This window comes from Danaus plexippus, chromosome 6 (assembly GCF_018135715.1).
Source record: "Danaus plexippus chromosome 6, MEX_DaPlex, whole genome shotgun sequence".
In the NCBI taxonomy this organism is placed as follows: domain Eukaryota; kingdom Metazoa; phylum Arthropoda; class Insecta; order Lepidoptera; family Nymphalidae; genus Danaus; species Danaus plexippus.
Genome location: NC_083540.1, coordinates 6,654,984 through 6,672,170, shown reverse-complemented (window position 1 = coordinate 6,672,170; position 17,187 = coordinate 6,654,984). Strand labels below are relative to the sequence as shown.

The following is a 17,187-nucleotide window of genomic DNA, read 5'->3' as shown; positions in this document are numbered from 1 at the left end:
CTATAATTAAAATTAATATGAATATTTTAAATTTCATTTCAAAGAGCAGTCAAAGAAGCTCTATTGCAAAATGGGTAGATTTAAACAGTATTAAGAAAAATATAAACGACTTTTATTATTCTCATAAGCGTTAATAGTATGGACTATTTGTTTGATATATTACTTGGCACATAAGCGGCCCTCCCGAGTCTCCAAGACAAGCGTCGCGTCCGCCGCGTTCATAGCCGGCACAGAACATATCTTCAGTGATCCTGTAGAGAGGCAACAGACGAGTGCGGCGACGACACTCTGCTGTGGATATCACCGGCAACTCCACCTCCTGGAGCGTGTCCGCTGATAACAAACATTTGGACATAATTATACAGACTTACTACCCTGTGGAAACGGTCTCATAAATTCTCATAACTGATAGATTCTTATAGAAATCTGTATCAGAATTTTTTTTCAATCTTATAAATATTTTTTTAACTGATAAATTCTGATACCCAGTTAGCTGTTTTGTATCAGAATTTATAAGACTTTTTCCACAGGGTATTATTAATTTAAAATTGCACATGGATAAAACTTTGTTTCACGTCAGGAAATGTTGCCGCCATTTCAGTTCGGCAAATTTAATTGAAGCAAATAATTTTAATTTTATAACTTTGACATTAAGTTAAATATTATTTTAAAATTTTAATAATCTGAAATTGAGTAGTTATTATATATCTACGGTTATGCAGTAACGTAACGTTATTTTTTTAATGTAATTCGTTTCCTTACAGCAAGTTTTCATCGACACGTTATATCTTTGCGCATAATAGCTAGTCATTTTTGATAATTTTTAAAGTATTTTCTATAGCTGATAAGGCAATTTTAATAAAAAATATTCTTCTCGGATAAAAATTAGGTTTGGAAATATTTTTATTCTATGATCGTCATGTTTGTTGTCATGACAGTCTCAATAAGGGAGACAGATGTGTCAAATACTTTAATAAAATATTTGCAACAGATTCACGAGTCCCTCTTTATATCGGTCAGTTTAATAAACACACTTGACACTGACGAATACTCAACTACAAATAATTCAAAAAATAGAAGAGAATGTTCAAAATGTATTTCGATCCTGATTAGAATGTTAGATAGGTAAATGCTAATAATATTATAAATAAAACGTTATAGTATCGAAAGAAGTTGGTGAATTGAATATTTATAGAAATTTTAAAAAATAACTTTATGAGAATAAAACTTACGGAATACCCGTTCATGTTCATACAATTGTCCCCAACCAACCACGGTACAATGGTGTCCGGCTGGCGGTTGTGAACGCGACGGTGGCAGACAGGCCGGCCGCAGACGAGCGTGCAGAGGCAGAGGGTCAACTCGCAATAACGCTATGTCATTTTTAAATCCACGTGGTGCATACTTCGGATGTAACACTACTTGACGAACGCGTGTCACTCGCTCCCAAGGACCACGAGGCCAGGCTCCTCTCCGCAACGCTCCGAGTCGTGCAACCCAATGGGCTTCAGTAGCTCTGGAATTGTAAATATTTTTATTCAGCAATTGTTTTGTATATCTAAAAAATTAACAAAAAAATATTTCTTAAACATTTTCGTTTATATAAAAAATTATCATAAATAACAGTATTAACGCGAGACCTCATTATACGTATTACGATAATACTCACTGATAGAAACAATGACTTGCTGATAGAAGCCACTGCGTTGAGATAAGGGTAGCGCCACACTGGAAGTCTCCATCGCGGTATAGAGCTGCCTGCCAGGGCCAGGCGCCTGCCGCCGCTCCTCCACCACCTACCACCCTGCCCCACCGCACTCGCTCGTAAGTTACACCCCTAACCACAGAGCAAAAAATCAATGTCGCTTTTATCTAAAACGTGCTCTCTTTGAAAAGCCACACTGATTTTCTACTCTGCTCTCCTGCCGTTTATTATTTTTAGGACATCATTGTTAATACCAAAATATAACAAGAGGAATTATTAAATAATCGGTTATTAAAGTTTAGATAACTTTAAATTCGTAACGGAAATCACTTACTACAGGCATTAAAATTAAAACATTGTACACTAAACAGGCTGGTATTAGACTATGTTGAATATTCGTATAAACTTCACAGTTTCACCGAACTTTTTACGTACATATAACCAAAATATTCATATGAAAATTTAAAACGGATTATCGCGCTTACCACGAACTTTTGTCGTGCGACTAACCACAGACTATTAATTTTCAGTTTTTCGTTTATAAATCATTGCACATGCAAGCATCGACACAGGTTCTTGTAATCGAACTTGGGACCTGCATGTGCTTAATTTGAAGGCAGAAATTCGTGTTTCGAGTACAATAATTGTATAAGTAATAAAATAGTTGAAACTACTATGAAATGTGACTTAAGTTCAAAAAGGAACTCTAAATAAATTTGCTGATTATATTGAGTGTATTAAATATATGTTACCTGGGTTGCTGTGCATCAGCGTGAGGTCGTATTCCGCAGTCCAAGTCCTCGCATCTGACACGCAGAGCGCGATGTCTCGTACAACTAGATCGTTTGAAAGTCAACCGCGTGTCCGCGGCTCGAGCGTGTACATTGTGCCAAACTTCCCAGTAACCTATCGTGCTTACTTTTCTACCCTCACGAGCCTCGCGAACCCACGGCGAATCCCTGCAATAATAATTAGTTATTATATTTTAATGTAGTTATTTATAAAACACTTAATTTGTTCTTAACAGTGTGAAGTATAAATAGGCATATGATAAAAATGATTATAATACGATTCTCTTTAGAGAAAACGAACGTTGCAAATGTCATTTATTTATATCTTTAATACAATTAAATATTCGTTGAAGTTGTATTTGATAAAGACGGCTTCTACACTGTCAATATTATCGATACTTACTGAAAGGTCATTGCACGACAGACGGCCCTACCAAGGTCTGGTAACTTAAGTGAACTATGTGCTTGAGTGACCACATCATTGAAACTCTCCACGCAGAGTCTGCCCCAAACACCGCGCTTACGAACCATAACAAAACCTTCAAACGTAATAGCCATTAAATATTTTGTGTAAGGGAATAAGAAACAATGAAATAAAGTATTTTTCACACCTTCCTCGTTATACGGAATGACTTCGTTGCTATCAATGTCGTCACCTAAAGCTACACAGCTTTTCTCGTCGTCGCCGAGAGGACAGTCAGGATTTCCATCGCAAACTTTATTCATTTCTATACATTGACGAGCGTTCGCACATACAAATTGGCCTTCTTTACACCAGTCTGAAAAATATTACTGCTTAAAGAAATGTTGGTATACAAAAAATTATATTAAGACATTTAGTGTTATTTTGTTTATTTTACATACCACATTTATTTTCATCCGAGTAATCCCAACAATCAACGAAACCGTCACAAATCTTAGATTGTGAAAAATCAGCTCGTAAGTAATCTGCACACGAGCATGCCTTCTCGTCCTCCCCGGAGGGACAATCTATCAATCTATTACACCGAGACGTCAGGGGAATGCAAGCTCCGCTGGAGCATGAAAACGACGTGGAGTTATCACAGAATTCTGAAAGAATTATAAGTATTATAAAATTACATAATATTTTAAAACTTACATCAGCTTCACTATTAGTACCTTCAACTTTTATTTCTTTTTCAAATTCTGGTTTATTTTGTTTTTTTGTAAGAATTGGTTTACTAATAGGTTTTTCTGGTTGATTAAAGCTGTTTTCTTCTTGTTTCGCGGGCGTTGCTTTGTTAAATGTTTTTGTGAGTATTTTAAATCCAGCTTGATTTAATGTATAACTTGACGGGATCGCTTTGGTCGAAATTACACCACCAGGAGCACGGAAAAATGTGCTGTTGTTAAAATTTGTTATTGTAGCGAGGCTAGCTAGTTGCTTTAATTTATCTAGGGTTAATGTACTACTTTGATTTGATGGTATTTCTAGCACTACATCCGGTTCTAGAGCTAGCTCATAGGCAGGAAGGTGTTTAGTTTTATTAGCCTGTTTACTGCTAACGCTGCCTGTTACATGATAAGATACCTTGTATGTCCCTTCAGGAATATTACTCTCTTTAAAGTTTTCAACATTTGGATTTTTTAAATCGTTTGACTTAGGCAGTCTATTTCCACTCACAGGATTGGCCGGTATACCCGATGATCGAAGAGCTTTGGGATCTTCATTAGTTTCAACTACATCAATATTTGTATCATTGTACATACTTGCTGAGCTCGATATCATTTCAGACGCTTCAGATAATAATTCTGTGTAATTATAAGAATTCAATTCAAGATCGTCTGTAGAAATATTCACATCTGATGGATCATTAAAACTACGTTCACTATCCTCTGTTACTTGAGGATCAATTTTTGGACGGGGTCGCAGAGGTCGATTCACTCCTAGATTGGATTTTGCGGGCATCAATGTTATGATTCTAGCTGTTGTTGTCTCTAGGTCTTCCTCGGAAATAACTTCCACTGATCCAGTCATTTCTACTGGTGTGTGTCGAACAATTTCTCCAATGTCCTCCAATTTTACTGAAGTTGGTGTTGTGGAATGAACGGTAGTAGTTTCAATTTTGATTTCAGACGGCTTTAACGTACTATTTTGAGAATATCGTTTAATTAGGTCAGTTAAATTTCTTAAAATAGAAAATTTGCTCGGGAATCTCGTTGTCGTATTGAGAGAAGCATCGTTTTTAACAATTATAGCTTGCAATGTATCATTGTAATACTTTTGGGGAGATACTTTATTAGAAGTATCGTTATTATTTGTTGAGGTGTTGACTAATTCCCATGTATGGTGAGGAGTTCCGGTCGATGGTATTATTGATACTTTATTATTTGGTCTCTTCGTAGTGCTTTCCTTTTTATGTCCTATTGTAGTAGTGCTAGAAGGTGTACTCAAAGGAATATCTGTTGTAGAAATTCTTGTATTTTGATCAACAATTGTAGTTGTTTTCATTGTTGTGCTTGTGGAAGTAATATTTTGTTTCTTTACAATTGATGCACCCTCAATTGAAACTTTTTCTGTATTACTATCTAATTGAAATACATTTATACTAACGGAAGAAGTTTTTTCTTTGGGAGGCCTTATTATAGGTCTACCGTCATTGTCATCCATGTTTAAATTTGATTCAGGTACCACTTCTATTGCACCACTTATTTTGTCAACTGGTAAAGGATGTGGTTTTGGATAGCTTGATCCCAATGTTTCCATATCTTTGAGCGGTGGAATGAATGCTGGAATAGTAAAACTAGTATAAACTGGATTGGGGATGTATACATCCGCCGCTAGATGGGGATCTACGTTGTACAGCCCTGATGGTCTACGTGTTGTTATATCTTTGTGTTTCACCGGTGGACTGGGAGTTAACATAGATTCTAAAAGAGAAATATCTTCAACCACTTCTGCAACACCTATTCGATCTTCTGCATTTTGTTCAATTATAGGTAAAGTAGATTGTTTACTTGTTGTTTCATAATAAGGTCTTGTAATAGGCCTCCACGGTTCATTATCAATGACATGGGGTACTGTGAATAATGTATCAATTTTTGGCAAATCTTTATCGTGATTTTCATTTGTAAGAAGATCATATAAGATTTGAGACACATTTTGAGTAGTTGTTGCCATAGAAGTAGTTGTTGTTCTTTTAGACGTAGTTGTTGTTTTCATTGTACTCGTCGTTGATGAAGGCTTGGCAGTACTTACTTCTTTGAAACTGTTATTTATATCCACTTTTGGCTTCATATTCAAAGAAGACTTTATTGTGATTGGTTTTGGTTTCAGTGTACTTGGTGGGAACTTTCTTGTGCTGGTGGTTGTTGTTGTATAAGTGTTAGGCGATTTCGTGTTTGTAGATGTCGCTGTTTTTGATGTAGATGGTGTTTTATGGTTGTTTTTTTCATCGACTCTACTGGGATTAGTTTTGCTTGGATTATGTTTATTCTCCGTTATATCCGCCTCTGTCTTTGTTATTTGGAAAGAGCCTTGTACTACTGGAATGTTCTCTGTATCTATATCGGGTTCATCTGGATCATCTTTTCTCAAAGTTTGTTTAGGTTTAACTGTCGTTTTTCGAACAACACCAATTCGGCTTTGGAGAGTTTTGTCTTTCGCGTTTTGAGGTGATAACACCTTAGGATTAGGTGTAGTTACAGTTTCATTCATGGCTTCCTTGACATACTGTTCCGAGTGGTATGTGTGTTCTAAGTCCCTTTTGATAATTATACTAGATGCATCTATTTTTATTTGTCCAAATGCACTATGTTTGGATATCAAATCTTGTATTAAAATTTTTTTCAAAGATTCCTCTATATTTGTAAGAGAACTGGAAAAGGTAAAATTAATTTAATATATTTGTATGATTTTATGCAAGTTTTTATATAAATAAAGATGCTACCTTGGTATTTTTCTTCTATCTAAGTATAGTTTGAAGTGAACGTCAAGGCGTCTGTCACCGAACCCTGTTACTATTGCTCCGGCGAAGGCCTGTCTTAAGGGCGATGGAGCTGCGTACACCTGTTTAAGGGACGCGCTGTATCTGCGAGCACGCTCTCGCCAGGACGGACTTCCAGGGACACCACCGTAAACGTCCCCGCGAGTAACGCGAAATGTTCCCTCAAATGTCATTATTGCTGCAACAATTCATTTATATTAAAAGAATTCTTTGTCAATTGTCTGTTGAAGGTGAATGTTGTAAAACTCACGTTCTCCATTATCAGGCCTTAAGGCACCCATGTAGAAAGCTAATGCGGCGACTGCCAGAACCGCGACTGCAGCCAATAGCGCTCCTCCGACCAAAGCAGCAGAACACATACCACCGCCCCGACTGCTTTCAGCCCGTCTATACCCGGTGCCATAGTCACCAGCGAACCTATATTCGCTCTATAAAAAAGAAAACACAAAATAAGTCTAATTCTTATAATAATAAGTAATCTCATTGGCAATATTTCATTAATTTTGCCTTATTAAAAATCCTTAACAAGATTTCTTAGATCCCTCTAGGGAATAATCTGATTAATACACCTAAATATATACTAGCTATAATAAAAGGAAGTCGAATATTAATATTAATTTATAAAGGTGATCAATTTCCTTTTCGTAACACGACGCACATATATATAGTATCGACATGGTGAACCAGTAACCTTTACGTAATACGTGATAATAACCCCAAAATCGCTAATTTATGTTAATTAATTTTCGTTAACACATATGTGCGGAGATAACGTGACTTCTAAGCCGTAGTATCGGAGATTAGGAGCTTTTATACTCCTTTAAATAACAAATAGTATATTTATATATTGCAAAAATACATTAAACAACTGTAACCAATGACTGTCAAGAAATTATTATTAAATAATAGTCATTTTAAATATATAGTATGTATGTAATATATAGTATATACACAAAGACTCGATACAAATTTTACACGAAGTATTTTAACGATCTAAGCGTTATCATTCTACTTATACTTCCTAACTAAACTTTTTTCCTTTCACACTACAACGTTAGAATATACTTATTATGTTTCGACACTATATAACTAGAATCTGTCTCTGTCTGTCTCTCTGAAAAATTGCCATGCGCAAGTCTTTACTGTGTTATTTTTATGAGAATTGTTAGATATGTCTGCGCGACCAGGGAAGCGCCCAGCGTCTGCATCTGATGTTAATTTTTAGTAACAATTTAATATAAGTAATATTGTTGTTGAATTTTATAATTTATGTAACAGTTAAATCTTTTAACTCAATTATGTTTACTAATTGAAATTTTCATTCTGAATATTTTGAAATAACAGAAGTTTTGAATTGAATCACCTAATGCACCACACAAGTTAAGTGGGAGGCAAAAGCAAGCGTAAGTAATATGTTAATAAAAAGGTATATAGAATCTAGGTCCCACCGAGATTTGAACTCGGATCGTTGGATTCAAAGTCCAAAGTGCTAACCATTACACCATGGGACCTCAACACTTTATACATAAATTTAAGAGAATGGCTTCATGGAAATTGTTATATTATTACTGAAAATGTGAACGGAAAAGTCGATTATTGTAAACCTTTCTAAAAGATGCAATGCATTTCAATGCATATTGTAAAGCACTTATTAATAATATTTTTTAAAAGCTCTTAAACCACTTTACAAAATTATTATTAATAATAGTTTACAGTATTAAATTCATTTTAAATTATGATGAAACATTACTTTAAAGACCAAAAGCCTTATATTTATAATATGGAATAGCTTAAATTGTCTGGCATTCCGACGTTTGGTAAATCACCGCATCGTTTTAAGAATCAAGAATTACGACGAGAGGAATATTTCAGAGTGTCCAGTTTTTAGTGGAAGTAATTACCCTGTGGAAGCTGCTCATAATGAAACACGCTTAGCATTTTTATACGGACACGGCGAAGATACCTCCCAGACTCGGACACGGCAAAGAAAACCTCTAATTTGGTTGAACGATTTGAGAGAACATTTTTTATAATGAATCAGTGCCACGTCCATTTAAAAAATAACACAATGTAACTCCCGTATCGTTTTATACCAGAACTTTTGGTATTTTAACATAATTTCACATTAAATTACCTTTTAATAAGTATAACCGGTACGCGAAAATTGTCGACGAAATATATGATTGGTCTCAAAAAGAATGTAAAATATTTTAAATATTCAGACACAACACACATTGTAACGTTATTTTCGTGACTATCACAAAGGTGTAAAAGCTCGCCGTCGCTCCACTGGCCAGACGATCGCTAGAAATAGCTTAAATTTTTACACGAACCGATTAATATAAATACTGACATTTATCTCAATAATCCAATTAAAAAATCATCGGTCGATATATGCGGTTGATGTTTTAGATGGGAATATCTTAAAAGGAATTTCGTTTCGTTTCGTTTCGTTTCGTTTGTGATAATTAAATAAGACGACTTTGTCTTCAGTTGCGCAACATTCTTTTTGTACGACATAATTATATTTCATATAAAATTTATGAAAGTTACAAACTAGTTGTTAAAATAATTGCATGATCAATATAAATGAAAAGTTAAATATAGTCAAACTCAAATTCTGAAACGCTTCAGAAATTCTGAAACTGGTCTTATTCTTAAACATATATATACCTGATTCTGAATTAAAGAAAGATATATGTTTTAGAAACATTATTAGGTATTGCATATTTATAATCATTCGCCATTGATTTTGTTTTTCAAATTGAACTTCATGTGATATTTTGTTATAAAAGATTACTAGTGAAAATAAATATATTTCCTACATCTAGAGAATAACATAAAGAAATCATTATATTTCAATTATTTTAAAAATACCTACACATATGTAAAATACAGGCTTTATATATGTATGAGATTGAACTAAATCATAAATAAGTGAAACACGTAATAACAATCCCAGCCGGTAACACTTTTTAGCGATAATTAATTAAAGACAACATCCTTAGTCTTAAACATTACATAATGAGGTTATTTACCTCCACACAACCATAAAGCGACATATATTTTCATAAGATTCATGGGATCATATTAACGGAGAATGTATATTTTTTTATTGTCAATAAATTATGTCGTTGGTTGGCATAAAATCGTGTAGGTACGACTTTTTCAAGGGTCGTAAGAGGAAACGGGTCACAACTTTTTACATAAAAGAATGGTTACGCTTACTGGGGGATAATTTAATTTTAAATTTAAATAATTAATCAATCGAATAACTCGCTTCCATGTAACGGCGTGAGCGGTTGAAATAATTTTAAATGAATATACGAAATACATGATATTGTGATCGTTGAAGTGATTCTTTTTTTATCTTTAAAACATCGGAAGGCTTTGTACTTAGACGAAAATAAGTAAGAATCATCTAGAATTTATGTAGGTTGAGGAGATGGTATTGTCAATAAATTAAGTTATTAGTTAATTAAATTCAAAAATATTATTATGACAATGTGATACTTAATGTAGATAAAAGTTAACGTGCATTTTTATTAAGGAATAGACAAATTAATATGTATGCTGCGTAAGTGATGGCTAATTTAGAAATTTAATCTGTGGAACAGATTATATTTATACGCAAAAAGCAGGTCCCACCGAGATTTGAACTCGGATCGCTGGATTCAGAGTCCAGAGTGCTAACCATTACACCATGGAACCGTCGAAATAACACTCAAAATAGATGTATGATATCTACACATCTAGTCATCCTCCATAATTACGTAATTTTTAATTCATTTTTTTAAATAACTTTATTTTGTTTTCTTCACTTCGAAAAGACGCACAATTAACACGTGTATATAAAACTTTTAAATCTGTTTTATATGAAACAAAAGTCTATTTAAAAAGATATACATGTTTGTTTAACATTGCCCGTTTTGAATTTTATTACATCTTGTCTCCTACAAACGAAAATTGTCAGTGTTTAAAATAACTGCTACTCTCTAGTAAGGAAATGAGTTCGCACGATTATATCTAGAATGAACTGTTGGTACTATTTTAAAGCCTCACTGGCGTTTCCATGGGATTTATTCCGCCCACCCTGCGTATACAAATAACAGAGCGTGGGTTTTCTAAGAATATATTAAAATTTATTTACAGCACTAGATAACAAATATTCGTTTCATATAATAAAGACCTTAAGGTAATCGTATGTTATATATTGTAGGAGAGCTCACTACTAAAAGCATCATGAATATGAAACGTTATTAACAGCGTTTTAAGAAGTTGGGACGCTGAAGCCTTAAAGCGTTTAAGCCGAAGCTGAACTAACAACTCCTCTCCTTTTAAAACTAAAACGCTTTTTAAACATGAGTGTTATAAGTTGGATATAAATCGATTATAATCTAGCTACAACACGGAGTTATCCGAATTCCGAAATATATGTGACTGTGTCAAATTCTTTGGGCATTTTGCCAGAGAACCGTTATCTCTAGTATTGGGACTCACGCAAGAACACGTTAATATTCCGACCTATGAATTTATTCGTATTTTATGTTAAAACTTTCCTTAACATCTTTTATTCTTTTATTAATCCATGAGAAAGGAATAATCTTTATGAACTCTGGTATCGCAGCCATTGACAGTAGTCAATAATGTTGTGTGGTAGATGTTAGTACTTCAAGATGCACGTGATACTTGCCCTTGTACGGCCAGCAACAACCGGGCGACCTTGCGACGCTCGACCTCACATAGGATCTAGTTGCATCTCCTGAACACAGACTGCCCTTATCTATGTTTTAGGCAAGAAGTAACTAATATTCATATATTTGTTAGATATCTTGTTCAATTAAACATACATTATAATTTGATGTCTCGATGTTTTTGCGAACCTTAACCGACAGTTGCGATGTTTTTCATAAATAAATTATTAATACATTCCTAATTCCGATGGTACGGAATTTAAAAAACGATACCTCGGGATAAATAAATCTCAATACAAAATACGTCGATATATAGCCTGAATACTAATTTGAAATTCAATCACTGGTTAAGATAAAATAATAAATGGGCAATGCTATCTCTTGTTTTAGTTTTTTTCTCACAGCATTTGAAGTCTTAGTGACGTTGTTTACATAACTATTGAATACCGCTATTATGACAACTAAATTATATTTAAATCTTCGTCCTATAATTACCTCTGTAAGTTTCTAAAACTTTATTTTTTTTTTTTAATTTCAAAAGGATATTGAGAATTTCGAGCATCTTATAGAAGATACATTACGAAAATGATTGACCAATTATAATAGGTGTTTATTTATGCAATTACTGGGCAAGGTTTTCCTTCGCTTCAGGTCATGGGTGAGTTTGTTAACGTAATAGTTTTGACGCTGTAACTAAAACGTTAGTCATGCCAAGACTGAGGTTTCATGTGATATGTGGGAGATGATTAATTTTAATATTACTGGCTACAATATATAGCTAATTATATCATGCACACATAATTATCATAATGGCTGTCGTGACGCGAAGCACGTGTGTTTTTTCTTCCCGTATATCCGCCTAAACATTGTTAATTCCGCATCTGTGTAATATTGTGATTACTTTGATTGCGAGCAATCATCTGTATTATTTGTTACTATTATATTGTCAGGAAGAGTTTTTATGACAAAAACCTTCAGGTTACCTCAGTTTTTATTAATTTTAGTTCTGTTGAGGATCAATGAATGGGCACGAAGACAAAAAAATAATAATTAAAGACGACGACATCACAGAGATTAAGAATGTTTTTACATCTAAATTCTTATCATCAGATATAAACAACAATGCGAATATTTTATTTATTAAACACTAATTTATTTTTATGGCAACAAAAAATTATTAATGAGGACTGCACGTGAGAATATTATGAATCAGCATGTTTTTTAGGGGCCGCTGCTAACATCGATACAACTGAAGACTGTTTTTTTTTTAAATTAAAAACTCATTTGAAGCACCAAGCCCTACTTTTCAGCCACATAATATCGGCTTTGGTTTAACAAATATGACAGCTTAATAATGTCTACCCAGTCGAAAATATACTATACATATATTAAAAGATGATATCATATCAATAGCCAATACTTCCACGTAACACAAATGGAATATTAATAATAGAGATTTAACATTTGGTTACACTAGATTAATACATCATAACAAAAAATATGTGGCCAAGGCTTTGAACTGTATCAAGGCCAATTTGAATAATGGCGTAACAGAACACATGTAGACCATTATCCTTGTATGAAATATGATTTATAAAATTAATAGTCAACGCAAACGTCCCTCGGGTTAACATCAATTTGTTAAAATTAATTTGTTCAATATTCGTGTTATTTAACATTAGAATTTGGGACAAATAGACTTCGGGTTTAGCGTGAATAGCGGAACAGAATTAAAAAATAACCGTTTGGACTCAAGCATTATTACATGTTCCAAATTCAAAATCGTGAACCCTAAACCTAGTCACCAAAAGTTTTATTTGAACACCTGGCATGTGGGAATAACTAATTTTCTATACATATGTATGTATATCAATTTAGGTTATTCGAGACTTAATCGAATAGAAAATCGTTATTGCTAAGAATATAAATAATATCTAAGATTTTAACTTCTAATATACTATGAAATAAAAAGATATTTTTCGGTTTATCTCTCGCATTTGTGGTTTCCATTTTTCATTTTTCAACAAGACGATACAATTATTTTGCTAGCTATCTTCGAGAATATATATATTAAATATGATTACCACACCACAACATTATTATTAAACTTCGTTTCATTTTATTTTTTACGCTGCGCCGTCCCAATATTCCTCAGTTATTATTTTAACATTTAAATTTGGATTCCAGTTAACTCTTTTATCGCTTTAATACTTATGTCTTAAATATACGTGGAAAGCGTGTTTAACATTTATTTATTTTATTTAATGTGATATTCTCATAAATAAATACTTAAGCATTATTTATTAATTTATCCAAATAGTAGTCTGCGGTTATACGCGAATAAACGTAAGGCTGTTATTGCATAGATTTCAGTAACATATGCAAAGTCTTATTTGTTACATATTTGTCCGTTACCAAAATAAAAATCATCGCGGTATTTTTATTTTTATCATGCTATTAAAGTTTGAAGAAAAGGCGTATTTAGAAAGCATTTAAGTGTTCAGTGTTGCGTGTTTTCTTGCACATACGAAACCTTTGTCAATATTTTAAACGTATATTCCAGTATAATATCGTTCCAGTATTATTTATATTATTATTAATATAAATGATATTGGCAAATTTGAAAAAAAAATACTTTGGAAAAGCCATTAAATAATTACCCTACATTAAATTTGTGTTATAATGAAAAGTTACTAACTTATAATGTTTTTTTTTTGTTACGATTTAATGGTATCGCAAAAAGGACGTTAAGCTGCTATACTCTTCATCTAACCGACTTATCAGTGTAGGAGTGTAGCGCATGAAGAATCTCACTGTAGAAGCTAAGAATGCGTTCAGCAAGATATCATTAAAAAACAACGATTACTTTAGTGACAAATCGCCTCGTCGCATTCCTTCAAAAGATTAAACGTGTGTGCTTTACTTTATAACTGTTCACGCAATTCTAAAACTCATTTTGCGCTCCATTCGTCACGTACACGTAGTATATAGATATTTGTTTTTTCTAAGCTCTCATTTATGATAGAAAATTAATATGTCATACAAATTTGTATGGAAATAGAAAAAATAATACACAAGGCGAATTTTCAATTTGTTTAAACATCTAAATACATTCCAATGTTAAGTTAGAGCTTAGCCGAATGCAAGAGGTTGTTCCGAGCCCGCCACTGTGTCGACTAACGGTAAACGTGGTGTCGTGTCTCAGTCTTCGTGCGATACGCTTCGAACCACAGTATAAACATTAATATTTTAATATTATATTATGTTATATTACGCCACTTGCACAGATAATATTATCCTTTTTATAACTGTATGAATGTCTTTTAGGTTTTTTTTTTCTATATTTGAAAGTTTATAAAAGTAATCTCACGTCATTTGTTAAATGTAAATATTTATTTATTCGTTAAGAATTTTAAATTTGGATGATTAAAATTAAGATAGTCGACAGTCGTAGATCAAAAATTAAAAAATAAAAAAAAAATTGTCTTAAATTTCTTTCGTTTTAAATTTTCAAGTCCATGATCAATTGAAGGTACGTTCATCTAACTTTACCAACTGGACAATAAAACTAATCAATTCTATCTGCTCACATTTTTTTTTTTGCTTCAAATCATGTTCCATACAATAAAATATTACCAAGACTAACAACACTGTAGTGCACTTTTTCATTCTATTACGCCTCTTATTTAAAAAAAAGCAATGAATGTTAAAGTTTATGCTTGTACCAATATGTTAACCATACGCTTAGCATGTTATTCATTCAGTAATCGTCATACCTAATAGTGTTAATGAAACTTATTGAAGAACAGGAAACGCTTCGTATATAGTGTGACAATGCAAACTTGTGGTAAGCATACCCCAAAACATATAATTCCAAAGCTTTACTTAAATATTCCGCTATTGTATAAACAAATTGCGAACATATAAAGAGATAGACAGACAATAATTTGTCATTAGCCGCAAAGACATTATATTTTTTGTTACTAGTACTTTTACACGTATTTTATTAAATAGAGTTCAGTTTTTTAATAAAACTATCTAGATTGATACGTATATAATAATGTTTTTAACATATATTGCTATCCAATTTGGTAATAATAATAATCAATTAAATTAAGATTTTTGGTTAGTTTGCAATCGATGGAATTTTTGTCTGGAATATTACAAATCGTTTCATATTATTGATAACAATGAAATATTGTACTTAAGCTGGTATAAATAACAGATCGATTAATAACTATTAATTAATAAATCCGATGACAATTTAAACATACACTATTATATATGGGATGATTTATAACCAATAACAATTAATCTATAGAAGAGAACAACAAGGAATTTTTAATTTGATTAAAAACTATTTGGTCTGTTTGATTCCGCCTAGGAACAACTTTTTCATGGTTCAAAATTAGAACTTTCGAGACATATTCGAGAACAAAAGATCAAATCTTACTTTCGCATCCATAATGTCAAGAATGTTAAGAACTTCATTTGGAGCTCTTTAACCAGTAAAAACAAAATGTCCTTAACATTTTTGTCTTTTAACTGTCTTATATTCAAGCCACGTTGAATAATACTAATGCCTAATATACAGGAGGAATGCTACAAAAAATGAACCGCTTCTTCAATAACTATATGTGAGAATATTCAGACTACACTTAAATATAGACTTTCATTGATGGCAACACTTTCTCTGCCAAGCGCCAAGTCATCCATAAACAATTCTTGAAATGTAAGTCACCTTCATACTTACATGGTTTTGAGAACAGTGACGAAATGAAGCCTCAAACGAAAACCGGAAAGTGGGCTAGATGCCTCAAGCTATTTTCGGTGAAATTTAAAATAATATATATATATACACTTATAATTAATTATACTAACACATACATAAATAACTATTTTTATTATTTCCATTTAACGTAAGTATTTCAACTTTAAAATATATTTATATAATGCATTTGAAAAAATATAAAAGGGCCCTTGATCAAATATGTCTAGGTCAAGGATATGGGTCATTCACCCCACATCCGCCTACGTCATCTTCTTTTTGGGACCTCAATGAGGGCCGACGAATTCACCGCAGGGGAAAAGGCACCAGCCAGATGCACAATAAAAGTAATTATTATCAATTACACTTGGAATCACATTTTATATACTGACAGTTAAATTAAAAGTTTAATATTATCAGTCATAAAAAATAGAACGTAACAGTAATACAAATTTATATTATCAATAAAATATTAACGCTTACATTAAAGCCCCTGAATTATCATCAATAATAAGGATGAATAAAATAAAAAATAAAAAATGTAATGTCCAAACGCAAAAATTACAACCGCTGATGAGAATTTACAGGCCATTGTACGTATCGTGCCTCAGGAGTGCTCGCACGGCAAAACACACAAAAAATACATAAATACGATTTACGGTCCGTCATATTTGGTACGTAACTTATTATTTGATGAATTTTAATTCAAATTCGGCGTTCATTTATAATGATGCATCAAGTCGGATTGATGGATGAAGACTAATTAAAAATTACATCATGCGCCTACATAATCCAATAAGGTTTTTATATAAATGTCAGGTTTTTGAGGTTCGTCCAAAGAGGTTATAATGAAAAGAATATTAACAACCACCACAATGGACATAAATAGAACTGGTACGAATATAAAGTTGTTATTTATTGAAGTAATATAGAATTTTCTACGATTATTATCAATTCTATACGTACTTGACGGTATGGATTGTACACTGCACGGGCTTTGTTCATATTATAATTATACAAGTATAATATAAAGTTGTTATTATCTTGTACCTGCTTTATATAAATATAGCTGCAACAGTTTTATTGTTCTTAAATCATGGTAAATATTTTGAAAAATATTTTCAGATTAAAAAAATAAAACTTTATTTTTGTTCTTTTGCAACCTTAAATCATATTACTATTCGTGGCTAAACTAAATATATTAAAATCTCGTATCAGACCAGACCAGACCTACTCTGTACTCACACATTTAATAACTTTA

General features: G+C 32.6%; 1 protein-coding gene, 1 long non-coding RNA gene and 2 other non-coding genes across 5 annotated transcripts in view; 1 reads left to right on the top strand and 3 right to left on the bottom strand.

Annotated features, from left to right (window-relative positions):
- Positions 1–17,187, bottom strand: part of LOC116779258 (mucin-2-like) — a 31,908-nt gene that overhangs the window by 1,186 nt on the left and 13,535 nt on the right. Inside the window, exons 3-12 of one of the 2 annotated variants that reach the window (XM_032673512.2) lie at positions 6,715–6,892; positions 6,408–6,642; positions 3,637–6,335; positions 3,361–3,567; positions 3,108–3,275; positions 2,900–3,035; positions 2,458–2,664; positions 1,670–1,837; positions 1,233–1,516; positions 164–333 (exon numbers count right to left, since the gene is read on the bottom strand). In XM_032673512.2, coding sequence (XP_032529403.2) covers positions 164–333; positions 1,233–1,516; positions 1,670–1,837; positions 2,458–2,664; positions 2,900–3,035; positions 3,108–3,275; positions 3,361–3,567; positions 3,637–6,335; positions 6,408–6,642; positions 6,715–6,892 — 4,452 coding nt within the window. The remainder of the gene's footprint in view (positions 1–163; positions 334–1,232; positions 1,517–1,669; positions 1,838–2,457; positions 2,665–2,899; positions 3,036–3,107; positions 3,276–3,360; positions 3,568–3,636; positions 6,336–6,407; positions 6,643–6,714; positions 6,893–17,187) is intronic. The other variant, XM_032673513.2, reaches the window with a different exon arrangement.
- Positions 1,432–2,451, top strand: LOC116779259 (uncharacterized). Its single transcript, XR_004354179.2, has 3 exons — positions 1,432–1,524; positions 1,696–1,824; positions 2,236–2,451. It is a non-coding gene; the product is annotated as an uncharacterized LOC116779259 (long non-coding RNA).
- Trnaq-uug (transfer RNA glutamine (anticodon UUG)) lies at positions 7,904–7,975 on the bottom strand. Its single transcript has one exon. It is a non-coding gene; the product is annotated as a tRNA-Gln (tRNA).
- Trnaq-cug (transfer RNA glutamine (anticodon CUG)) lies at positions 10,104–10,175 on the bottom strand. The gene has a single exon. It is a non-coding gene; the product is annotated as a tRNA-Gln (tRNA).